Source organism: Procambarus clarkii, chromosome 33, assembly GCF_040958095.1.
Source record: "Procambarus clarkii isolate CNS0578487 chromosome 33, FALCON_Pclarkii_2.0, whole genome shotgun sequence".
Lineage (NCBI taxonomy): Eukaryota > Metazoa > Arthropoda > Malacostraca > Decapoda > Cambaridae > Procambarus > Procambarus clarkii.
The window spans coordinates 26075164-26101720 of NC_091182.1; the positions used below are offsets into that span (position 1 = coordinate 26075164).

At 44.3% G+C, this 26557-nt stretch overlaps 1 protein-coding gene across 1 annotated transcript; it reads left to right on the forward strand.

Annotated features, from left to right (window-relative positions):
• Positions 1-10355: 10355 nt before the first annotated feature.
• LOC138370771 (uncharacterized) lies at positions 10356-11591 on the forward strand. Its single transcript, XM_069335372.1, has one exon. The coding sequence runs from the start codon at positions 10356-10358 to the stop codon at positions 11589-11591; it is 1236 nt and encodes a 411-aa protein (XP_069191473.1).
• Positions 11592-26557: the final 14966 nt, after the last annotated feature.

Genomic DNA, 26557 nt, shown 5'->3' on the forward strand with positions numbered 1-26557 from the left:
TTGTATCATTTTTATGAGATTTAATTACCGCTATAACGAGGATGTGTGCTTAGAGCTTGTATTTTCTCTATCTCTACTGGTCAAATATAACATTAATAACTGGATGTATTATTGATCGGTAATTTATTAAAGTGGCCCCCAATTACTATTGCCTCAAAAGTAGGTATCTGAGTTATATTTGTAGTTTCTTGCGACACTTAAGTTATAAATGGCATTTTTTATGGTTTGGTTTTCAGCTTGTGGTTCGAGAAGAGAGAGGCTGTTTAATCTGTGCCTCTTCCTAGGATGCTGTGTAATCCTTGTCTCTTCCTGGCCACTTGGGCTGGGGGGTAGAGCGACGGTCTCGCTTCATGCTGGTCGGCGTTCAATTCCCGACCGTCTAAGTGGTTAGGGACCATTTCTTCCCTACGTCCCATCCCAAATCCTTATCTTTATCCCTTCCAAGTGCTATATTGTCGTAGTGGCTTGCCGCTTTACCCTGATAATTGTGGAAAATGTTCACCAAAATTATAGTATAACGTCTGAGTAACATAGCCTATGAAAGCACATGCGCCAGGCATGGCTATTTACAGAACAAACAAAGCTCTCCCATGACAGGGATCGAGTGTGTCAAGTCAGCATATTTTGACCATTTTGTGTACATCATCTCAGGAAGGCCTCTTTAATGGATCCATACCAGGATATGTAATTATATCTAATAGCTATAAGTATATCATGATAATACTCCAAAATAAATGCATATACTTAATAAATAATTGTTTAGCCAAATACGTTTGATTAACGATTGTATAAATGGATCCTTAAAACACTTATACCCGCCCTGGGAGTGGATCACACTAGTGTCCAGACGCTAACATTCCTCCACCTTATAGAGACATATGGTGCTGGTTCAACCTTGACGCCGAGCGGACGTCTGGACGCCTCCTCCGCCCGGGCGCCACCGGATCACGTTTTGTTTTGCGATTTGGATTTGAAACTGCCGTTTGGCACCACAATATTAGACACGCCACGGGACTCCTGCTTCAATCTTGACAACGAGCAGACGTCTGGACACCTGCTCCGGCTGGGAGCCGCCAGATTAAGTTCTGTTTCGCGATTTTGGATTTAATACTGCCGTTTGGCATTCCTATTCAACGGTCCGGATTGTTACGACGCCTGGCGCACATATCACCTTGGGTCACAGGAAAGGTTAATAGATTTTGAACGTTTTCTGGCTGGTTCTCCCAGCGGGATGACTGTCCGGCGCCAGCTTTGCAGAGAGGTGCCGGGAGTTGGTGGGTCTTGGCGGGCTCCTGGTGTGCCCTCAGCCGTGCTGGGCGGCTGGCTTCTGCTCTGTTGGGGGCACTGGATGATTCTTGCGTTTTAGCTTGGAGTCGACTCTTTGGTTTTGCTGCCCAGTGTTCTGTGTGGGGCGCGGCTGGTGCTGGTCACCCTGAGGGACTCCCCATACATCTTGAGGGGCTCCCCATACATCTACCTTGTCTGTACGTTTATTTGCCGCAAGGCATATTAGTTTCCACTGATAAGCGACATTCATTTCGCCTTTAAGCTTCGCAATTAACCCTTCACGGATACACCGTGACGCATCCGATCCCACTGTCGTTGTCGCCCCTAAATCAACAACAACAATAGAGACACGCCACGGTCGTACACGCTTGGTTTTAGCAGTGTAATGACCGTGGACCTTTATGTTGGGGGTGTTAAACTACACAGAAATGTGTATGAAAAGCAAGACACTCCATTTGAAGTGATATATAAGTGTGTCTTCCATAAACAGTCAGAGGAGTTTTTTTTTATTATTATTTTCTACCACGAACGTGGCCACACATTTACAATGCTATAGTTCTGGGATTTATTGAACAATCAACCACAGAAGGTGATTCGGTACTTTTAAAATGCTAAGCTAACCTACATACGTAAATACATAGATACACAGATTTACGTATGCCCTACATAAAGTGTTCGAAGTGTCATTAATGTGCATTTACAAAGGTGAAATGCAATTCTGATCAGCTTCCATATGTACTTTATACACATACACACACATATATATACGTACATATACTTATATACATGCATATATACACACACATGCATTCACATACATTTGTCTCTTTTACTCTGACAGAGTGAAATAGCTGACAGAGAAACTAGTGTGTAATTAAGCACTCAATCACTGAAGGTGATTAAGGTGCTTTTACAAGCTCAGGTTATATAGTTACATCACATACATACATTATATAAATGATACATTACATGGTCAATCTTGGATACAAGTCCAATATATCATCAAGTGTTCCAGTACTCATATAGTAATTACACAGTTCAGCATTAGTTAGAGGAGTGTGTGATCACACCGACGCCACAACAGTGACATTACACTCCTCCTCACACACAGTAAACATTACTCCACCACCACATAAGGGCACCCCACAGTCGTACACGCTTAATTGTAGCCGTTTTACAACCATGGACCTTGGGTTAGTGGTGTAAACTACAAATAAAACTGATTTCAATTTTCACACACTGTTTAAAAATTATAGGTGAGTGAAAGATAAAGAAGTTGTGAGTGGAGTGTGAGCCACACCTGAGACATGAAGACATGAGCCGACGGAGTCCAGCAGACGCCATTACAACACCAATGGCAGGGAACACTATATGATCTGGCCCAACAAAAGGGTTAAGTCTTAGCAAAATAGAGCTCCATACCCGCATATTACCAAAATAAGGGAGGTTGTTGGTGTAGTAACAATGGATATTCAATATCTTTGTGCCACTAACCCCAATCCTTTCAGGTGCGGTTATAACATGAGCTTACAAGCTAACCTCAGTAAGTAAATTACTTGCCACTAAAATAAAAATATACTAACTAGGACAATCAATATATAACAAATATTTGATATATTGCAAATGCTTGAAGACAAATTATAGAACACATTTGCGATACATAAATTCCATTGCAACAAAGAATTAAATAATTGTCATAGTTTATAATATAATACATATGTGGCAAGATACCAGATCAAAGGGATAGCCTCAAATAATTTGAAACAGTATCAGTGTTCGCTGCATTATACATATTCGTATATTTTTACCAACTGGTAAAGTGGGGATTTCCATCCGACAGGTAAATTAAAGCAGCACCATTCCTGTTGAATCACCCTGAAACTGAGCCACCCAGGGAACACAGAGAATATATATATATATATATATATATACAGTCCACTACCCCACGAAGACAGTGGCGTAGTGTCACTGTCTCTGTAGACAGCTTAGTTGCTGTTATGTTATAAGTTAAATCTTTACTTTAGGGAGTCAGAAAGTTAATTAAAAACATAATAATTCCCTTCCCCTTCCTGGGAGGCTGTGTAATCTGTGCCTCTTCCTGGGAGGATGTGTAATCTGTGCCTCTTGTTGGGAGGCTGTATAATCTGGGCCTCTTCCTGGGAGGTTGTGTAATCTGTGCCTCTTGTTGGGAGGTTGTGTAATCTGTGCCTCTTGTTGGGAGGTTGTGTAATCTGTGCCTCTTGTTGGGAGGTTGTGTAATCTGTGCCTCTTCCTGGGAGGTTGTGTAATCTGTGCCTCTTGTTGGGAGGTTGTGTAATCTGTGCCTCTTCGTAGGAGGCTGTGTAATCTGTGCCTCTTCCGGGGAGGCTGGTTAATTTGTCCCTCTTCCTGGGAGGTTGTGTAATCTGTGCCTCATGCAGCTTTTTATTAGGAATCTATTCTGTGTCTTAATATTTTTATTATATATACTTTAATTCACGTTATTTCACAGTCCTTCTCTTCTGCGTTGAAACACACAGATGCTCTTGACTCAAACATTTTCTTTTAATTATCTTGAGTCTTTATTTGTTGATACTTTATTTCTTGACGCAGTTGTGCCGCCATTTGAACAGAAGAGTGAGTGGCACGTTGCATGAAAGTGTAATTGACTTTGCATGAAATTGTAAGTCTTTAGTGTAAGGCCTTAACTTTATCATATGTACTCAAACGCCTTCATGTAAACAATAGTGCAAAAACACTTTCGTTTAAGCCAAAATGTCAATAGCGGTAAAAAAATATTTCGCAATTTGTGCAAAATATTTTGTAATTGAGAGACAGGTGGTAATATTGGCAAGACAGTTACATTATCTGCACTGCACTCAATTACCAACATTTCTCACAATTACCAACATTTACACACAGTTACCAACATTCACACAACATTCTATCATTTATAACCATAGTAGTAGTGGTAGTAGTAGGCATCCGTCAATCCCGTGGGGTTATGGTGTTGTGCCCCTGGGTGTCTAGTTGTTTTAGTCTAGTTAGGTGCAGCGCCTGCTGTGGCTGTGAAGGCCAACCCGAGAATGACAGTCCCGCCTGCAGCGAGCGCAGATAAACGCCGAAGCGGGTGCGTCTGACAGTGATCGAGACCTCCTCTGAAGTCTATTAGCCTCCGCCTGCCTCTTCAGTTCATCCTCGAATTGCTTGAGTCCCTTCTGCACTTTGCATCTCCAGTCAGCTCTGTCCGCTGCTGCTGTCTCCCAAGTGTTGATGTCGATGTTCATCTGCTTGAGGTCGCGTTTGCAGGCGTTTTTGAAATGCAACTGAGGTCTTCCGGTGCGTCTCCTTCCTGATGCCAGTTCTCCATAAAAGAGGTCCTTTGGTATGCGACCATCTTCCATGCGTGTGACATGTCCTAGCCATCGCATGCATCTCTGCTTCAGGAGAGTGAACATTGAAGGGACTCTTGTTCTCTCGAGTCCTGTGTTGTTGGTAACGAGGTCTTTCCACGTGATATCAAGGATGCATCTCAGGTTCCGCATTGAAAGGTATTGAGCCGTCTCTCCTGGGGAGAGCGCAGAGTCCAGGATTCCGAGCCGTAGAGAAGTGTACTCACCACACATGCCATGCTGACTTGTGCCTTGGTGTGCACTGTCAGTTTGGCATTTTCCCAAACGCGCTTAGTGAGCCTGGCCAGGGTTTTTGCGGCCTTCCCGATACGCCTGTTTAGCTCAGTGTCCAGGGAAAGGTGTCTGAGATTGTGGAGCCCAGGTACACAAACTCGTGAACTGCCTTCACCACACATTCTGCGATGTTTATACAAGGTAGCTCATTGACGTCTTGTCCCATCACCTGTGTCTTCTTCAGGTCAAGCAGAATGCAGAGCAGGCTGCGGCAAAGCAGTTGAGTAGCTGCTGCAGGCCTTCTGCTGTGTGTGTGGTGATCGCTGCATCGTCAGCGAAGAGGAACTCCATGAGGATTCGCATCTGTATTTTCGTATTTGCTCGGAGTCTGGATAGATTATAGAACTTTCCATCAGATCTTATAAGGAGATAGATGCCCTCTGTGGTTATTCCAAAGGCATGCTTGACAAGGATCGCGAAGAAGATGCCGAACAGGGTTGGGGCAAGAACGCACCCCTGTTTAACACCACTATTGATGTTGAATGGTTCAGAAGTTGAGCCTTCGCACACGACTGTTCCCTTTATGTCCTCGTGGAATGATTGAATCATGCTGAGTAAGGTGAGTGGGCAGTCAATTTCGACCAAGATCTTGAAGAGTCCGTCCCTGCTCATGAGGTCGAAGGCCTTTGTAAGGTCAATGAAGGCGATGTGCAAGGCTATTCTCTGCTCCCTGCACTTTTCTTGAAGCTGTCTCAGGGAGAACACCATGTCAGTAGTCGACCTCTCTGCTCGGAAACCCCACTGTGACTCAGGGTACACTCTTTCAGCAATACTCTGAAGTCTGACCAAGACGACCCTGGCGAAAAGTTTGCCGACGACGCTGAAGAGGGAGATGCCGTGATAGTTGTTGACATCGCTTCTGTCACCTTTATTTTTGTAGAGAGTGATGATATTCGCATCTCTCATTTATTGTGACACCGAGCCCTCCCTCCAGCACTGACACAAAAGTTCATGAAGCTCAGTTCTAGTTGTTCCACGAGCGCACTTGAGAACTTCAGGCGGAATCCCGTCGTCTCCTGGGGCCTTCTCTGAGAAAAGTGAATCCAGTGCTTTCTCAACTTCTTCCACAGTCGGTTCAAGGTCAAGTTCTTCCATCATGGGCAGGCACTCGATTGCATCCAAGGCTTCTACGCTGACCAAGTTCTCTTTGGAGTCGAGTTCGGAGTAATGTTCCACCCAGCGATTCATCTGTTGATCATGCTCTTTAATAATCTCTCAGGTGGCTGACTTCAGAGGAGCCATCTATGTTTTGTGCTGGGCCTGTTGCCTGTTTGATCCTTTCGTACATGCCTCTTATGTTGCCGACAGTGGCCGCAGTCTGGATGCTGGAACAAAGTCGGAACCAGTAATCGTTAGCACAACGCCTCACAGTTTGTTGAACTCTACTGCGGGCAGTATGGAGGGCCTGTAAGTTCCTTTCTGAGGGCAGGTTCTTGGTTGATGAGAGAGCTCGTCTCTTCCTCTACGAGGCGTAACAGTTCCTCAGCACTGGCCTCGAACCAATCTGCTGACTTGTTCTGCCTCTTACCGAAGGTGGACATGGTAGTGTTGAAAATAGTGCCCCTGAGATGTGACCACCTCTCACTTGTGCTATCACAGGGTGGTTGGTACAGGAAGGGCATTTACCAGCGCAGCAGTGAATTCCTCCACCTTGTGAAGGTCACAGATCTTGTTTACGTTAATGCATGGTCTTCCCACCTTCTTTGCTCTGTGAATTTTTCGGGGCTGGAACTTTACTCTGCAAATGACGAGAGAGTGGTCAGTGTCACAATCTGCGCTCTGGAAGCTGCAGGTCAGTTTGACACTTCTTAGATTGCTATGCTCCGTAAGCACCAGGTCGAGTTGGTGCCAATGCTCAGACCTGGGGTGTCTCCAGGAGACCTTATGCTGGGGCTTGGTTCAAAGAAGGAATTGGTGATGCAGAGATCATGACGACAGCAGAACCAAACTGGCCCAGGCAGGAAGGCCAAGAGTTGTGATCAGAACCAACTCTTGCATTAAAGTCTCACAGGAGGAAGACTGGCTCTTGTTGAGGTATGTTTCTGAGAGTTATGCCGAGGTCATCATAGAACTTGTCCTTCGCTTCAGTAGAGGAGGTCAGTGTTGGTGCATAGGCATTGATGAGGCTGACCATTCCTGCTGCTGTATGAAGCTGAAGTTTGATGATCCTTGCAGACCCCTCTGTAGGCGGTACTATGGACTCTTAACAAACTGTTCCTGATGGCAAAGCCAACGCCATGCTCCCTTACCTCTTCTGGTGGTTTGCCCTGCCAGAAGAAGGTAAAGACCTTCTCCCGTATGCTGCCGGTCGCGGGCAGACGTGTCTCCTGCAAAGCGACTATGTCCATCTGGAGCCTACATAGTTTATTGATGATCACAGCTGTCTTGCGGGCGTCGTTCACTTCCAGTAGATCTTTCGAGAGACCCGGTGTCATGGTCCTTACATTCCACGTGACCAGTTTGAGAGCTGGGTGGCTCTGTGTTTCTTTGCCTGGTGCATGGTTGACGATCCACTTATTGGATTGTGGCCTAAGCCCCACGCACCCAGTGGAGCAGGCGGACCGTGGCAGGACAGCACCTTATTGGCTGGGGGCTGCCCAGCTTGAGGCGGGCGGTAGCTGTCCTATAAAATCGGATGATTTCTCCCACCGATGGAAGCAACCCCTGGCGCCTCACTCTACGCCAATTGAGTGGTAGGCTTATCACCGGTAACTGTCGCTTCCCGTGTTGAGCCATCGCCAAGGCGATGCTGGAGTGTCCTCTCCAGGGCACAAGCCTGGGCAGTAATTATGGAGAACCAGCTGTTGCCCATGCAGCAGATCCACCCTCTCCATGCCACCGATGTGAAGGGCACCTGCCCTTCCAAGGGAAGGGCAGGTGCCGATACGCTTGGCACCAGTGTCGTCGCAAAAGTTGCCAGAATGTAGCTGTAAACAGCCGCAAACTACCTTAGGGACTCTGACTCCGGAGTCAGAGTCCCTAAGGTAGTCCCTATGTCCCTATGTCTCCTCGGGGTTGACTCCCGAAGCCATTCCCATGAGTGGGTTTAGCCACAAGACAGCAGAGGTTTGAATTCGGGGTTTTCTTTCCCCTAGATGAGCTGCCTTCCTAGGCTAACGAGTCCCATCTGCCCGAAGCAAATGGTTTTAAGGCGCCAGAGACCCGCCTTCGCCCCTTCTCCTGTTGGAAGAAGCAGTTCCGCCAGGCCTAGAGGCTAAGCCACACGTGCAGGCCAGGAGCCGGACTTGGTTGTCAGAGGCTATTTGAGACGCACGTCAACAGTGGCACTTTACAGGCTGTGGGAGCTTATCTCTACAAGATGAATTATAACTGTACACAAGCAGTTATAATTATAACTGTACACAAGCAGTTATAATTATAACTGTACACAAGCAGTTATAATTATAACTGTACACAAGCAGTTATAATTATAACTGTACACAAGCAGTTATAATTATAACTGTACACAAGGAAGTATTAACATTGTCAATGAACGTGTAGCGTCAGGTACACAGATGCCATCATTGTGTCTTAGGTGTGAGTGTGTTACAAGCATGTGGCACTGCTTGCAAGCTAAGCAGATGTCCAGGTTGATTGACTGTAAGTTCTCATAGGCTTGTCAATTATGGTGGTGCTGTCAAAATGTATCATGCTGACATCAGCCTTATTGGGGGGTTTGACAAGACGGGGGAAGAGAGAGGGAGAGAGAGAGAGAGAGAGAGAGAGAGAGAGAGAGAGAGAGAGAGAGAGAGAGAGAGAGAGAGAGAGAGAGAGAGAGAGAGAGAGAGAGAGAGAGAGAGAGAGAGAGAGAGAGAGAGAGAGAGAGAGAGAGAGAGAGAGAGGGAGAGAGAGAGAGAGAGAGAGAGAGAGAGAGAGAGAGGGAGAGAGAGAGGGAGAGAGAGAGAGAGAGAGAGAGAGAGAGAGAGAGAGAGAGAGAGAGAGAGAGAGAGAGAGAGAGAGAGAGAGAGAGAGAGAGAGAGAGAGAGAGAGAGAGAGAGAGAGAGAGAGAGAGAGAGAGAGAGAGAGAGAGAGAGAGAGAGAGAAACAGGGGACATACATAATGTATGTATTATGTATTGTATTATGTATGTGTCTTGTGCATTCAGACATACACAAAGAAAAAAAACAATGATTCCAAGAGAACGATAAATCCAGACACAAAGACGAGAAAGTAAACAAAACCAAGAGAGAGAGAAACAGGAATATAAGTTTAACACGCCAGCAGAGAGATGTGACCTGCTTAGCGGAGACCGCCTCAGGAGGCCACAGACGGTGACACTCAAGCGCTCACTGTCATTATTATATTGGACTCACCCTATTATCACCGAGCGCTTCAGGGGAGAATACCGAACTGATTTAAAACAAACTCAATGAACCTCAACAGCAGCCAGAAGCATATATGATTTGTAATTATTCTTAATGTTATTTTATTAATTTTATTATTAGCATTATTATTATTATTATTATTTTCAATCATCATCATTATCATTACTATAATAAATCATAATTTTAAATTCATTATATTTTGGAATATTTTTCTGTATCATTATAGATATCTTTATTTTTCTCATCTGTGCAATTTTCTGCTTATGAAAGGCACGTATTATCATGTTTTTATGTAACTCTTTATCTGTACGTCTATTTCTGTTTAAATCTACCTGTACGTTTGATTCTTTGTAACTCTTTGCCCCTACGTCCATTTTTCCTAGTTATATCTATCTCCAGAATTTTCTGTTTCTATCTCTGTGTCTTTCAGTTTCTGTCTCTGCTTAGTCTTTATTGTTTCTGTCACCTTGATTATATCTCTCTCTGTCCCCGCCTCTCACTGTGCCTTTCTCTGTCTCTCTTTGTCTTCCTTTCTTCCCTCGAAACTGTCAACGATGTTTGGTTCATAATGGACCTTGTATTTTCATCCCAAATGTTTAGGGTTTTGACGTATTCTTAAGTTTAGGGTTTAGGGGTCAGTAGTTTAGGCGAGGTATTCTTTGCTAGGGTTCCTTACCCTCTAAGAACAGGGGTAGACAAGTGTTCCACTTGAACAGATTGAACTGTTCAAGTGTTCACACTTCAACACGGTCAAAGGGCTAACAAACAAAATAATATTATACATCTGTCAAACCAAACTGACACTCTTGTGACTCTAAACTTTTTGTGTCGACAAAAGCTGCTGTTTTGTTATTGCTTCTCTGGGTTAGCAACCAATTACTCTTGCAATGATGAGTCTGGTGATGTTCTGGGTTAGCAACCAATTACTCTTGCAATGATGAGTCTGGTGATGTTCTGGGTTAGCAACCAATTACTCTTGCAATGATGAGTCTGGTGATGTTCTGGGTTAGCAACCAATTACTCTTGCAATGATGAGTCTGGTGATGTCAGTGAGACAGTTGCAAGGAGTGCAGGTATATGGATCTTGGTGCAAGCATTGACTCCGGTGTATGTTTTGTTGGTTCAAGTGGTGTTGCAAGCAGTGATGGTGTTGCAAGCAGTGATGGTGTTGCAAGCAGTGATGGTGTTGCAAGCAGTGATGGTGTTGCAAGCGGTGATGGTGTTGCAAGCAGTGATGGTGTTGCAAGCAGTGATGGTGTTGCAAGCAGTGATGGTGTTGCAAGCAGTGATGGTGTTGCAAACAGTGATGGTGTTGCAAGCAGTGGTGAGGTTGCAAGCAGTGATGGTGTTGCAAGCAGTGATGGTGTTGCAAGCAGTGGTGAGGTTGCAAGCAGTGATGGTGTTGCAAGCAGTGATGGTGTTGCAAGCAGTGATTGTGTTGCAAGCAGTGATGGTGTTGCAAGAAGTGATGGTGTTGCAAGCAGTGATTGTGTTGCAAGCAGTGATTGTGTTGCAAACAGTGATGGTGTTGCAAGCAGTGATTCTGTTGCAAGCAGTGATTGTGTTGCAAACAGTGATGGTGTTGCAAGCAGTGATGGTGTTGCAAGCAGTGGTGAGGTTGCAAACAGTGATGGTGTTGCAAGCAGTGATGGTGTTGCAAGCAGTGGTGAGGTTGCAAGCAGTGATGTTGTTGCAAGCAGTGATTGTGTTGCAAGCAGTGATTGTGTTGCAAGCAGTGATTGTGTTGCAAACAGTGATGGTGTTGCAAACAGTGATGGTGTTGCAAGCAGTGATTGTGTTGCAAGCAGTGATGGTGTTGCAAGCAGTGGTGAGGTTGCAAGCAGTGATGGTGTTGCAAGCAGTGGTGAGGTTGCAAGCAGTGATGGTGTTGCAAGCAGTGATGGTGTTGCAAGCAGTGGTGAGGTTGCAAGCAGTGATTGTGTTGCAAGCAGTGATGGTGTTGTAAGCAGTGGTGAGGTTGCAAGCAGTGATGGTGTTGCAAGCAGTGGTGAGGTTGCAAGCAGTGATTGTGTTGCAAGCAGTGATGGTGTTGCAAGCAGTGATTGTGTTGCAATCAGTGATTGTGTTGCAAGCAGTGATTGTGTTGCAAGCAGTGATTGTGTTGCAAGCAGTGATTGTGTTGCAAGCAGTGATGGTGTTGCAAGCAGTGATTGTGTTGCAAGCAGTGATGGTGTTGCAAGCAGTGATGGTGTTGCCAGCAGTGATTGTGATGCAAGCAGTGATGGTGTTGCAAGCCGTGATACCGATGGAAACATTGATCCTGGTGCAACAGTACTGATCCCTTTGCAGTGATGCGGTGAAAAGCAATGATCTTGGTGTTAGTACTGGTCCAGTTACAATCAGTGAGGCTGGTGTAACCAGACACCCTGGTGTACAATCAGTGAGGCTGGTGTAACCAGACATCCTGGTGTACAATCAGGGAGGCTGGTGTAACCAAACACCCCTGGTGTACAATCAGGGAGGCTGGTGTAACCAAACACCCCTGGTGTACAATCAGGGAGGCTGGTGTAACCAAACACCCCTGGTGTACAATCAGGGAGGCTGGTGTAACCAAACACCCCTGGTGTACAATCAGTGAGGCTGGTGTAACCAAACACCCCTGGTGTACAATCAGGGAGGCTGGTGTAACCAAACACCCCTGGTGTACAATCAGTGAGGCTGGTGTAACCAAACACCCTGGTGTACAATCAGTGAGGCTGGTGTAACAAAACACCCCTGGTGTACAATCAGTGAGTCTGGTGTAACCAGACACCCTGGTGTACAATCAGTGAGGCTGGTGTAACCAGACACCCTGGTGTACAATCAGTGAGGCTGGTGTAACCAGACACCCTGGTGTACAATCAGGGAGGCTTGTGTAACCAAACACCCTGGTGTACAATCAGGGAGGCTGGTGCAACCACATCTATAAACACGTGTTGCAAGATCTGCCAATTACAGGAGTTATTTGTCCTAATTAAGGAACGTAAGAAAACAAACTTAGTTACTTGCGGTTATGTAAATTGTGGAACGAGAGAGAGAGAGAGAGAGAGAGAGAGAGAGAGAGAGAGAGAGAGAGAGAGAGAGAGAGAGAGAGAGAGAGAGAGAGAGAGAGAGAGAGAGAGAGAGAGAGAGAGAGAGAGAGAGAGAGAGAGAGAGAGAGAGAGAGAGAGAGAGAGAGAGAGAGAGAGAGAGAGAGAGAGAGAGAGAGAGAGAGAGAGAGAGAGAGAGAGAGATAGAGAGAGAGAGAGAGAGAGAGAGAGAGAGAGAGAGAGAGAGAGAGAGAGAGAGAGAGAGAGAGAGAGCAGGGAGGGAGGTGAGAGAAGACAGTTGGAGCACATCTGGTGATGAAGTCACGTAACAAACGCCCAGTAATGGTGATGCTCAACCCGTCCTCCTAACCGACCGTCGCATTTTGACGCATACTCTCCCTAAGGCCAAAAATCATCATACAAGAAAACGGTAGCGGCTCGTGTAATTGACATTCTGTTCCGATTTCTGTTTTGGGTCCTCTGGTAGGTTAGGATAACGACACTTTAGTACGATAGTTTCTTGACGTTGGGAAACCTTTAGAGGGCGGGCTGGATGTTTACTGTATTGTAGTCCTAGAGCGCCCTTCGCTGGTCGGAGACGCCCTAACCTAACCTACCAGGTGTGGAGGTCACATTATAAGGGTGTGGAGGTCACATTAAATATGCATGCAACCCAAACTAATCGCATTGTCATGCGGAGTATTCCTTGCCAGCAGCCCTCGCTCTAACACACGTGGGAGGCGGACAGGTCTCTCTGCACCTCCAGGGTAGTTCTCCAGTAGCGACCTCAGTCTGGTTGTGGGAGGATTCTTAGCCAACGGCCTACGTCAGGTGTTTGTTTTTTCTCAGGGATATTCCTGCGCGGGCCCTAAGCCTCTGGCTGGCCCTCTAAGTGTTGCTTGTTTCTGTTTTACTTGGGCGGAGTAAGAGTATTTATGACTCGTATGGTCGCTTCAGTAAGATTTTGCCATATTTAACAACTTCTTCTGCTCTGTTAAATCTATGTTGAAATCTTATTGGGTTTGTAACTGTGCACTGTGTTAGATAATGTTCCAGTGGTCTGTCGGGCATTTCTCCACAATGCTGACATTTCCTCTCATCTTCCGGAACCTGTAAGCCTATTTCCCATGCACACGGGTATCCAAGCCTGATGCGATGTAAGTGTACTTCTGTTGTTCTACTGCTCTCTTTCATCAAACTAAGTGGTTCGTAGTTGGTTGAATTCTTGTACCAACCCGCAGATCCTGATGTTGCATCTGCTGTGTTGAGGTCACTGTACATCTTTTGCATTGCTCTATTTTTAGTTACTGTCTTAATTAATTAATCAGTGATAGATTCTGTGGTATGTAAATGTATACATTTCTTCTCTTAGTTGCAAGTTTTGAAGCTTCGTCTACAATGTCATTTCCTATTATTCCCACTTGACTTGGCATCCAGTTGATAAGTACCTGATGGCCTTGTCGTTTGTTTGAGTGTTTGCATTAATGATACGACATTTGTGATCAGATGGATGTTATCATGTATGTGTTCTTGTTGCAATGTTTCAATGGCTGTTCTCGAATCTGTATGTATGATAACATGTTGTCGGTGTTCAGCAAGCGTCAGGTGTTGACTATGTCCTGTTACATATAGTCACTGTTGACAATGCCCTGTGACATATAGTCACTGTTGACTATGTCCTGTGACATATAGTCACTGTTGACTATTCCCTGCGACATATAGTCACTGTTGACTATGTCCTGTGACATATAGTCACTGTTGACTACGCCCTATGACATATAGTCACTGTTGACTCTGTTCTGTGACATATAGTCACTGTTGACTATGCCCTGTGACATATAGTCACTGTTGACAATGTCCTGTGACATATAGTCACTGTTGACTATGCCCTGTGACATATAGTCACTGTTGACAATGTCCTGTGACATATAGTCACTGTTGACTATGCCCTGTGACATATAGTCACTGTTGACAATGTCCTGTGACATATAGTCACTGTTGACTATGTCCTGTGACATATAGTCACTGTTGACTATGCCCAGCTGTTACCTGCCGCTCCCTATAGTTATCTATGTCTCCCATGCATTCTCGCTTCATGCAGGTCGGCGTTCAATCCCCGACCATCCAAGTGGTTGGGCACCATTCCTTCCCCCCGTCCCATCCCAAATCCTTATCCTGACCCCTTCCCAGTGCTATATAGTCGTGATGGCTTGCCTCTTTCCCGTGACAATTCTCTCCCTCCAATGAAATCTTTTGCTTCCCCAATTATATTTGCTAGGTTAATTTGAACAATTCTCCCGTTCTAACTAGAGTATAACAACCCATCCTCCTGTCTAGAAAAGTACCTATTGTGGCGGTCGTCAATAGTCACGAACTTAGCTTTTAGATAGTAGTATACTGACTAGCCAGGAAAGGTTATAAAATTAATGAAACTAAAAAACAGAGATAAATATTCCTAGGCCTAGTATAGGGCACATATGTATTATATTAGACCTCAGATATCGTATATTAGGCCTAGGAAGGATAGTTTAGTTTGTCAAAGCAACACTAGTAAAAAATAGTTTTCCGGGTTGTCCAACTCAATAGTTTAGATTTCTACTTTCTAAATTCATTGTACGTCACTATATATATATATATATATATATATATATATATATATATATATATATATATATATATATATATACAATCTTTGGACAACACCCACCAGTGGGACTCGAACCCAGAAAGCACAACTACCTTCCAGTAGCTGGCATAACTAGTATGCTTTAACCCACTACGCCATCAGACCTTACAAAAGAAGTAGATAGTTCGAGATATATATATATCTCAAACATCTCTACCTCCCGAAGGCACCAGATGAGTGAGGGGTCAGTCTGCAATTTTCGTCAAGCCACTGTCAATGTGAGAGAACTCGTGTCCAGCTTATAAGCCTATACTTGCATAAACCACAAGTGAAGATAAACAATCTTTGGACAACACCCACCAGTGGGACTCGAACCCAGAAAGCACAACTACCTTCCAGTAGCTGGCATAACTAGTATGCTTTAACCCACTACGCCATCAGACCTTACAAAAGAAGTAGATAGTTCGAGATATATATATATCTCAAACATCTCTACCTCCCGAAGGCACCAGATGAGTGAGGGGTCAGTCTGCAATTTTCGTCAAGCCACTGTCAATGTGAGAGAACTCGTGTCCAGCTTATAAGCCTATACTTGCATAAACCACAAGTGAAGATAAACAATCTTTGGACAACACCCACCAGTGGGACTCGAACCCAGAAAGCACAACTACCTTCCAGTAGCTGGCATAACTAGTATGCTTTAACCCACTACGCCATCAGACCTTACAAAAGAAGTAGATAGTTCGAGATATATATATATCTCAAACATCTCTACCTCCCGAAGGCACCAGATGAGTGAGGGGTCAGTCTGCAATTTTCGTCAAGCCACTGTCAATGTGAGAGAACTCGTGTCCAGCTTATAAGCCTATACTTGCATAAACCACAAGTGAAGATAAACAATCTTTGGACAACACCCACCAGTGGGACTCGAACCCAGAAAGCACAACTACCTTCCAGTAGCTGGCATAACTAGTATGCTTTAACCCACTACGCCATCAGACCTTACAAAAGAAGTAGATAGTTCGAGATATATATATATCTCAAACATCTCTACCTCCCGAAGGCACCAGATGAGTGAGGGGTCAGTCTGCAATTTTCGTCAAGCCACTGTCAATGTGAGAGAACTCGTGTCCAGCTTATAAGCCTATACTTGCATAAACCACAAGTGAAGATAAACAATCTTTGGACAACACCCACCAGTGGGACTCGAACCCAGAAAGCACAACTACCTTCCAGTAGCTGGCATAACTAGTATGCTTTAACCCACTACGCCATCAGACCTTACAAAAGAAGTAGATAGTTCGAGATATATATATATCTCAAACATCTCTACCTCCCGAAGGCACCAGATGAGTGAGGGGTCAGTCTGCAATTTTCGTCAAGCCACTGTCAATGTGAGAGAACTCGTGTCCAGCTTATAAGCCTATACTTGCATAAACCACAAGTGAAGATAAACAATCTTTGGACAACACCCACCAGTGGGACTCGAACCCAGAAAGCACAACTACCTTCCAGTAGCTGGCATAACTAGTATGCTTTAACCCACTACGCCATCAGACCTTACAAAAGAAGTAGATAGTTCGAGATATATATATATCTCAAACATCTCTACCTCCCGAAGGCACCAGATGAGTGAGGGGTCAGTCTGCAATTTTCGTCAAGCCACTGTCAATGTGAGAGAACTCGTGTCCAGCTTATAAGCCTATACTTGCATAAACCACAAGTGAAGATAAACAATCTTTGGACAACACCCACCAGTGGGACTCGAACCCAGAAAGCACAACTACCTTCCAGTAGCTGGCATAACTAGTATGCTTTAACCCACTACGCCATCAGACCTTACAAAAGAAGTAGATAGTTCGAGATATATATATATCTCAAACATCTCTACCTCCCGAAGGCACCAGATGAGTGAGGGGTCAGTCTGCAATTTTCGTCAAGCCACTGTCAATGTGAGAGAACTCGTGTCCAGCTTATAAGCCTATACTTGCATAAACCACAAGTGAAGATAAACAATCTTTGGACAACACCCACCAGTGGGACTCGAACCCAGAAAGCACAACTACCTTCCAGTAGCTGGCATAACTAGTATGCTTTAACCCACTACGCCATTAGACCTTACAAAAGAAGTAGATAGTTCGAGATATATATATATCTCAAACATCTCTACCTCCCGAAGGCACCAGATGAGTGAGGGGTCAGTCTGCAATTTTCGTCAAGCCACTGTCAATGTGAGAGAACTCGTGTCCAGCTTATAAGCCTATACTTGCATAAACCACAAGTGAAGATAAACAATCTTTGGACAACACCCACCAGTGGGACTCGAACCCAGAAAGCACAACTACCTTCCAGTAGCTGGCATAACTAGTATGCTTTAACCCACTACGCCATCAGACCTTACAAAAGAAGTAGATAGTTCGAGATATATATATATCTCAAACATCTCTACCTCCCGAAGGCACCAGATGAGTGAGGGGTCAGTCTGCAATTTTCGTCAAGCCACTGTCAATGTGAGAGAACTCGTGTCCAGCTTATAAGCCTATACTTGCATAAACCACAAGTGAAGATAAACAATCTTTGGACAACACCCACCAGTGGGACTCGAACCCAGAAAGCACAACTACCTTCCAGTAGCTGGCATAACTAGTATGCTTTAACCCACTACGCCATCAGACCTTACAAAATAAGTAGATAGTTCGAGATATATATATATCTCAAACATCTCTACCTCCCGAAGGCACCAGATGAGTGAGGGGTCAGTCTGCAATTTTCGTCAAGCCACTGTCAATGTGAGAGAACTCGTGTCCAGCTTATAAGCCTATACTTGCATAAACCACAAGTGAAGATAAACAATCTTTGGACAACACCCACCAGTGGGACTCGAACCCAGAAAGCACAACTACCTTCCAGTAGCTGGCATAACTAGTATGCTTTAACCCACTACGCCATCAGACCTTACAAAAGAAGTAGATAGTTCGAGATATATATATATCTCAAACATCTCTACCTCCCGAAGGCACCAGATGAGTGAGGGGTCAGTCTGCAATTTTCGTCAAGCCACTGTCAATGTGAGAGAACTCGTGTCCAGCTTATAAGCCTATACTTGCATAAACCACAAGTGAAGATAAACAATCTTTGGACAACACCCACCAGTGGGACTCGAACCCAGAAAGCACAACTACCTTCCAGTAGCTGGCATAACTAGTATGCTTTAACCCACTATGCCATCAGACCTTACAAAAGAAGTAGATAGTTCGAGATATATATATATCTCAAACATCTCTACCTCCCGAAGGCACCAGATGAGTGAGGGGTCAGTCTGCAATTTTCGTCAAGCCACTGTCAATGTGAGAGAACTCGTGTCCAGCTTATAAGCCTATACTTGCATAAACCACAAGTGAAGATAAACAATCTTTGGACAACACCCACCAGTGGGACTCGAACCCAGAAAGCACAACTACCTTCCAGTAGCTGGCATAACTAGTATGCTTTAACCCACTACGCCATCAGACCTTACAAAAGAAGTAGATAGTTCGAGATATATATATATCTCAAACATCTCTACCTCCCGAAGGCACCAGATGAGTGAGGGGTCAGTCTGCAATTTTCGTCAAGCCACTGTCAATGTGAGAGAACTCGTGTCCAGCTTATAAGCCTATACTTGCATAAACCACAAGTGAAGATAAACAATCTTTGGACAACACCCACCAGTGGGACTCGAACCCAGAAAGCACAACTACCTTCCAGTAGCTGGCATAACTAGTATGCTTTAACCCACTACGCCATCAGACCTTACAAAAGAAGTAGATAGTTCGAGATATATATATATCTCAAACATCTCTACCTCCCGAAGGCACCAGATGAGTGAGGGGTCAGTCTGCAATTTTCGTCAAGCCACTGTCAATGTGAGAGAACTCGTGTCCAGCTTATAAGCCTATACTTGCATAAACCACAAGTGAAGATAAACAATCTTTGGACAACACCCACCAGTGGGACTCGAACCCAGAAAGCACAACTACCTTCCAGTAGCTGGCATAACTAGTATGCTTTAACCCACTACGCCATCAGACCTTACAAAAGAAGTAGATAGTTCGAGATATATATATATCTCAAACATCTCTACCTCCCGAAGGCACCAGATGAGTGAGGGGTCAGTCTGCAATTTTCGTCAAGCCACTGTCAATGTGAGAGAACTCGTGTCCAGCTTATAAGCCTATACTTGCATAAACCACAAGTGAAGATAAACAATCTTTGGACAACACCCACCAGTGGGACTCGAACCCAGAAAGCACAACTACCTTCCAGTAGCTGGCATAACTAGTATGCTTTAACCCACTACGCCATCAGACCTTACAAAAGAAGTAGATAGTTCGAGATATATATATATCTCAAACATCTCTACCTCCCGAAGGCACCAGATGAGTGAGGGGTCAGTCTGCAATTTTCGTCAAGCCACTGTCAATGTGAGAGAACTCGTGTCCAGCTTATAAGCCTATACTTGCATAAACCACAAGTGAAGATAAACAATCTTTGGACAACACCCACCAGTGGGACTCGAACCCAGAAAGCACAACTACCTTCCAGTAGCTGGCATAACTAGTATGCTTTCACATTGACAGTGTGACAGCGACACACTGTCACATTGACAGTGTGACATTGACAGTATGCTTTCACATTGACAGTCACTCTCACATTGACAGTGGCTTGACGAAAATTGCAGACTGACCCCTCACTCATCTGGTGCCTTCGGGAGGTAGAGATGTTTGAGATGTATATATATCTCGAACTATCTACTTCTTTTGTAAGGTCTGATGGCGTAGTGGGTTAAAGCATACTAGTTATGCCAGCTACTGGAAGGTAGTTGTGCTTTCTGGGTTCGAGTCCCACTGGTGGGTGTTGTCCAAAGATTGTTTATCTTCACTTGTGGTTTATGCAAGTATAGGCTTATAAGCTGGACACGAGTTCTCTCACATTGACAGTGGCTTGACGAAAATTGCAGACTGACCCCTCACTCATCTGGTGCCTTCGGGAGGTAGAGATGTTTGAGATATATATATATCTCGAACTATCTACTTCTTTTGTAAGGTCTGATGGCGTAGTGGGTTAAAGCATACTAGTTATGCCAGCTACTGGAAGGTAGTTGTGCTTTCTGGGTTCGAGTCCCACTGGTGGGTGTTGTCCAAAGATTGTTTATCTTCACTTGTGGTTTATGCAAGTATAGGCTTATAAGCTGGACACGAGTTCTCTCACATTGACAGTGGCTTGACGAAAATTGCAGACTGACCCCTCACTCATCTGGTGCCTTCGGGAGGTAGAGATGTTTGAGATATATATATATCTCGAACTATCTACTTCTTTTGTAAGGTCTGATGGCGTAGTGGGTTAAAGCATACTAGTTATGCCAGCTACTGGAAGGTAGTTGTGCTTTCTGGGTTCGAGTCCCACTGGTGGGTGTTGTCCAAAGATTGTTTATCTTCACTTGTGGTTTATGCAAGTATAGGCTTATAAGCTGGACACGAGTTCTCTCACATTGACAGTGGCTTGACGAAAATTGCAGACTGACCCCTCACTCATCTGGTGCCTTCGGGAGGTAGAGATGTTTGAGATATATATATATCTCGAACTATCTACTTCTTTTGTAAGGTCTGATGGCGTAGTGGGTTAAAGCATACTAGTTATGCCAGCTACTGGAAGGTAGTTGTGCTTTCTGGGTTCGAGTCCCACTGGTGGGTGTTGTCCAAAGATTGTTTATCTTCACTTGTGGTTTATGCAAGTATAGGCTTATAAGCTGGACACGAGTTCTCTCACATTGACAGTGGCTTGACGAAAATTGCAGACTGACCCCTCACTCATCTGGTGCCTTCGGGAGGTAGAGATGTTTGAGATATATATATATCTCGAACTATCTACTTCTTTTGTAAGGTCTGATGGCGTAGTGGGTTAAAGCATACTAGTTATGCCAGCTACTGGAAGGTAGTTGTGCTTTCTGGGTTCGAGTCCCACTGGTGGGTGTTGTCCAAAGATTGTTTATCTTCACTTGTGGTTTATGCAAGTATAGGCTTATAAGCTGGACACGAGTTCTCTCACATTGACAGTGGCTTGACGAAAATTGCAGACTGACCCCTCACTCATCTGGTGCCTTCGGGAGGTAGAGATGTTTGAGATATATATATATCTCGAACTATCTACTTCTTTTGTAAGGTCTGATGGCGTAGTGGGTTAAAGCATACTAGTTATGCCAGCTACTGGAAGGTAGTTGTGCTTTCTGGGTTCGAGTCCCACTGGTGGGTGTTGTCCAAAGATTGTTTATCTTCACTTGTGGTTTATGCAAGTATAGGCTTATAAGCTGGACACGAGTTCTCTCACATTGACAGTGGCTTGACGAAAATTGCAGACTGACCCCTCACTCATCTGGTGCCTTCGGGAGGTAGAGATGTTTGAGATATATATATATCTCGAACTATCTACTTCTTTTGTAAGGTCTGATGGCGTAGTGGGTTAAAGCATACTAGTTATGCCAGCTACTGGAAGGTAGTTGTGCTTTCTGGGTTCGAGTCCCACTGGTGGGTGTTGTCCAAAGATTGTTTATCTTCACTTGTGGTTTATGCAAGTATAGGCTTATAAGCTGGACACGAGTTCTCTCACATTGACAGTGGCTTGACGAAAATTGCAGACTGACCCCTCACTCATCTGGTGCCTTCGGGAGGTAGAGATGTTTGAGATATATATATATCTCGAACTATCTACTTCTTTTGTAAGGTCTGATGGCGTAGTGGGTTAAAGCATACTAGTTATGCCAGCTACTGGAAGGTAGTTGTGCTTTCTGGGTTCGAGTCCCACTGGTGGGTGTTGTCCAAAGATTGTTTATCTTCACTTGTGGTTTATGCAAGTATAGGCTTATAAGCTGGACACGAGTTCTCTCACATTGACAGTGGCTTGACGAAAATTGCAGACTGACCCCTCACTCATCTGGTGCCTTCGGGAGGTAGAGATGTTTGAGATATATATATATCTCGAACTATCTACTTCTTTTGTAAGGTCTGATGGCGTAGTGGGTTAAAGCATACTAGTTATGCCAGCTACTGGAAGGTAGTTGTGCTTTCTGGGTTCGAGTCCTACTGGTGGGTGTTGTCCAAAGATTGTTTATCTTCACTTGTGGTTTATGCAAGTATAGGCTTATATATATATATATATATATATATATATATATATATATATATATATATATATATATATATATATATATATAACTGAAAACTCACACCCCACCCCATTCAGGCTTGTTCGCATATATATATATAGATATATATATATATATATATATACTATGGTTACTATAACTACTACCAAAACAAGAGGATGGGTTTCAACCTTAATGTAAATTTTCCATAACCTGATCCAGCATGCAGCTTGATAGCTGTGGGAGCCGACTTGTAAGATTTATATTTATTTAATTTATATGAATTTATATAGAATTTATATTTACGTTAATTTATATATTTCGATAGCAATTTGTATGATGTTTAGCGGACTGTATTTCTGCAATATTCTCACAGATCGACTCTTACACATTAGGAGGGGTTTATATTAAATTTATATATATGCAGCCAATCAAACTACAGTATTAAACTACATATATTAGTAAGTAAATTGAGGTGCTTTATCGTATTGTATGGTAGGCTTAGTCCACCATGTAAAAACACGAATGATGACACCATATAAACCTCGTGAGAGGCTAGCTTTCAACACCCAAGTAACTGATGTACCAAGATTAATTCTTGCTTCCTCTTCTATGTTCCTGTCAAAGGGCACTAGCTGTAAAGCCGTAATCCTATATATGACAGCTATATCAGAGAACATACTGTACATTGTATAAGATAAGGACCAAGGAATAATTACCTGGGTTGAGTCGTTGCCTCATGTCCTAACCGGAATTAATCCTATTTCCCTAACATTACTGGCCAATAATGACTAAATAGGATTTCAGAAAGACACTTCCCTTGTTTAGATGTTGACTACGTTGATGATGGTAGAAGCACTAATTTGATCTCCATAACACTTCGTCCAGGGGAGTATTATAGGAGCTGAACTTGCTCCTCAGCGACTTGGTTTAACAATGGCTAACCTCCCTCAGCACTGACACTCCTGGTGGCTCTCCTTGTCCAGATGTCAACATGTGGTAGAAGGGTCATATTTACTCTATTTTGATACTGGTAATCAAGTTAATTCAAATGAGATGTTTTTATGATGTAATAAGTCCAATGACTACTGTATTAAGTATAATTCCCAACAGAATAGCTGGTGAATTTATAGCACTATGTGGCAATGATATCCCGTTTTCTATTGATGGAAATTTCCACTACAAGCTACATTTTCTATGGGTTAACTTGTGTATACAACAGCAGCAATATTATCTGCCTGTTGTATTTAATATTAGTAAATGGTGCCGGGCTTTCCGACAGTAGCCTCATCTACAAAATTTGCACAATTAATCTCTGTCGGTTCTTTACACAGTAAATAAGTCCAGAGTCTCTTCTGGGCCATATATCACTTCATTACATATAAATGTACATATATCTTGAGGTTATCTTGAGATGATTTCGGGGCTTTAGTGTCCCCGCGGCCCGGTCCTCGACCAGGCCTCCACCCCCTCCTAGGAAGCAGCCCGTGACAGCTGACTAACACCCAGGTACCTATTTTACTGCTAGGTAACAGGGGCATAGGGTGAAAGAAACTCTGCCCATTGTTTCTCGCCAGCGCCCGGGATCGAACCCGGGTCCACAGGATCACAAGTCCAGTGTGCTGTCCGCTCGGCCGACCGGCTCCCTATAAGGAATTACATTGATAATAAATAACAATTCTAAAAGAGTCATATGAATCAATACCAAAATTTAAAAAAAAATCACCACCTAGTGATTAAATGCATTGTTAAATCACTGGACCAATTAATCTTATATGTAAATTAATCTTTATCCCTTAACGTGTAAATATGCTTCCACTGCTTCAGTCATTACTCATCACTCCTTAATCTAAACGGTAAAAATCTTTTTTAAATAAGTCTACACACTAACTGTAAATATCTGATAAGGTAAAACCCACCTTTGGCATTCCCTGGTAGTCCAGATCATTTGCTACCTGCTATCCGAGTAAGTAATTATTACAAAATATGCTCGTGGGGACCCACACACAATAGTCTCATCAAGCTATGCACAAGTAAGCTTATTTTATTACTCCAAATCCAATGTAGCTCCGCCACATTTAAAATAAAATTACTTTTATACCAAAATTAATTTCTTATCTCTGACGGAGACTACTTCTGACGGCTCTTCTGGTCGCTAGCTCAGTTGCTGTTCAACCTTCGAAGTGGCAACTTGTAGGTCTCTTGGTTGCTGTTGCCAGCTAGTTTCTCTGCATGAACACAGACTACAAATATATTGGAATAGTCCTGGAACGCGTATTCACAATCTTGCGCCCTGGACTTCAGCTCGCGGGCCCCGCCTCCCTCGTGGTCCCTCGGAATACACATTTAATCTCTTGAATCACCGTCACTATTTCTACATATAGACCAGCCCTCACGCGGCCGCCTGGGGGCTCACAACACTGGCCCCCAAACTGTTACTTTATCTAAGCCGATCCTCATACGATCGTCCAGGGCTCTAGCTCTCGGCCCCTTAATTCTCCTACAATAAATACGAGTCGGTTGCCGCTGTCGCCTCGACTCTGCTGCATAAATTTTACTGTTATTTTGGAGAGCCCGTGCTCTCATAAACGGCCAGGGCCTCAGCCTAATACAACATCAGTCCCTGTGGCGCAGTGCTGAAGCACTCGCCTTGCGCTTCGCGAGCTCTTTGGCCTGGGTTCGTTTCCTGACCGGGGAGGAATGACTGAGTGCCAATTCTTAAGTGTAGCCTCTGTTCACCCAGCAGTGAATGGGTACCTGGTGGTTAAACGATTTGGCGGGTCGTATTCCGGGGAAAATTAGGATTAAGGACCTGCCCGAAACACCATGCGTGCCAGTGGCTGTACAAGAATGTAAGAACTCTTGTATATAGAAATAAATAAAAATTAACCACTGCTGAATAAATAACGCCCTCAATAAATGGTACAACTTCCTGTTGCTCAGGGACATCTACTCTGCCCTGGGACATTTCACATCTACTCTGGCCATTGACATCTACTCAGGTCCCTCAGTCCACTAACAGTTCACTTGAAAACCCTACAGGCTCGACCTTGCCTTCTGGGTACCTGTAGACCAAACCATTGTGTGTGGCTCCTGGGTCTGCTTGCTTGGTGGTGGCGCCCTCGGCGATTGGCGAGTCGTTCATGTCTCCACACGGTAGAGCGACGGTCTCCCGTCATGAAGGTCGGCATTCAATCCCCCGACCAACCTAGTAGTTCGACACCATTCCTGCCCTCCGTCCCATCCCAAATCCTTATCCTGACCCCTTCCAAGTGCTATATAGTCGCAAGTGCTATATATGAAGCAACTATATAGTTGCTTCACAGTGGAACAAGTGGCGGCCGGACCCGTCCACTCTCGAGAAAATACAAAGGATTGGGAATAGGAACTATGACTCTATTTGTCCAAGCATCAGGCAAAACCCCTTCACTTAACCTCATTCTGTACGACACTAATAGTGGATTACCTGGTACTTGTAGTACTAATTACCTGGTACTTGTAGTACTAATTACCTGGTACTAATCTCAGCAAGCTGTATGTAATAACGTTCTCACCAGGAGCAGTCGATTTGCCCATCTTTAGCACATGAATTAATTTCCATCCAGTTACATCATTAAGATCCGACATGTCAATGGCTGCACAGGCAAGATTGGTGGTTCGTTGTCTGTTGGGGCGTGTGTCATTAAGTTTGTTCTGTATGGTAACTGGGAGCGAAATATAGCTTGATGTTAGTGTCCATTGATCAAGGAGAATGTTTGCTTGTTCTAGTGGGCTGTGGTGGAATGGCTTGGTTGTTCTTTTGGGCTGTGGTGGAATGGCTTGGTTGTTCTAGTGGGTTGTGGTGGAATGGCTTGGTTGTTCTAGTGGGCTGTGGTGTGGTGGTTTGGTTGTTCTAGTGGGCTGTGGTGGAATGGCTTGGTTGTTCTAGTGGGCTGTGGTGTGGTGGTTTGGTTGTTCTAGTGGGTTGTGGTGTGGTGGTTTGGTTGTTCTAGTGGGCTGTGGTGTGGTTGTTTGGTTGTTCTAGTGGGTTGTGGTGCAGTGGTCTGCTTGTTCTAGTTGGCGGTGGAGTGTGTCACCACCGCTGCTGCTTGAAGTATGCTTGTGTTTGACACAGGGTTAATTATTTACCTAGGCCTATCACACTTCAATTATATCTAATATTGTATCTTATCCACTGAGATTATTATCAACAAATAAGTACAAGAACAAAAATGGACTACAACGACTTAACTAAAAAAAACAGAGATCTTTCTGGTTTCAACACCGCAACATTTCTGAGGTGTTCTTCACGTGCACGACTCTGACACTCACTCCCCTCACTCACGCACACCCTCCCTCACCCTGCCACACACTCCCTCACCCTGCCACACACTCCCTCACCCTGCCACACACTCCCTCACCCTGCCACACCCTCCCTCACCCTACCACACACTCCCTCACCCTG

Coding starts and splice junctions, on each gene's coding strand:
- LOC138370771 (XM_069335372.1), top strand. CDS start 10,356: ATGGATCTTGGTGCAAGCATTGACTCCGGTGTATGTTTTGTTGGTTCA.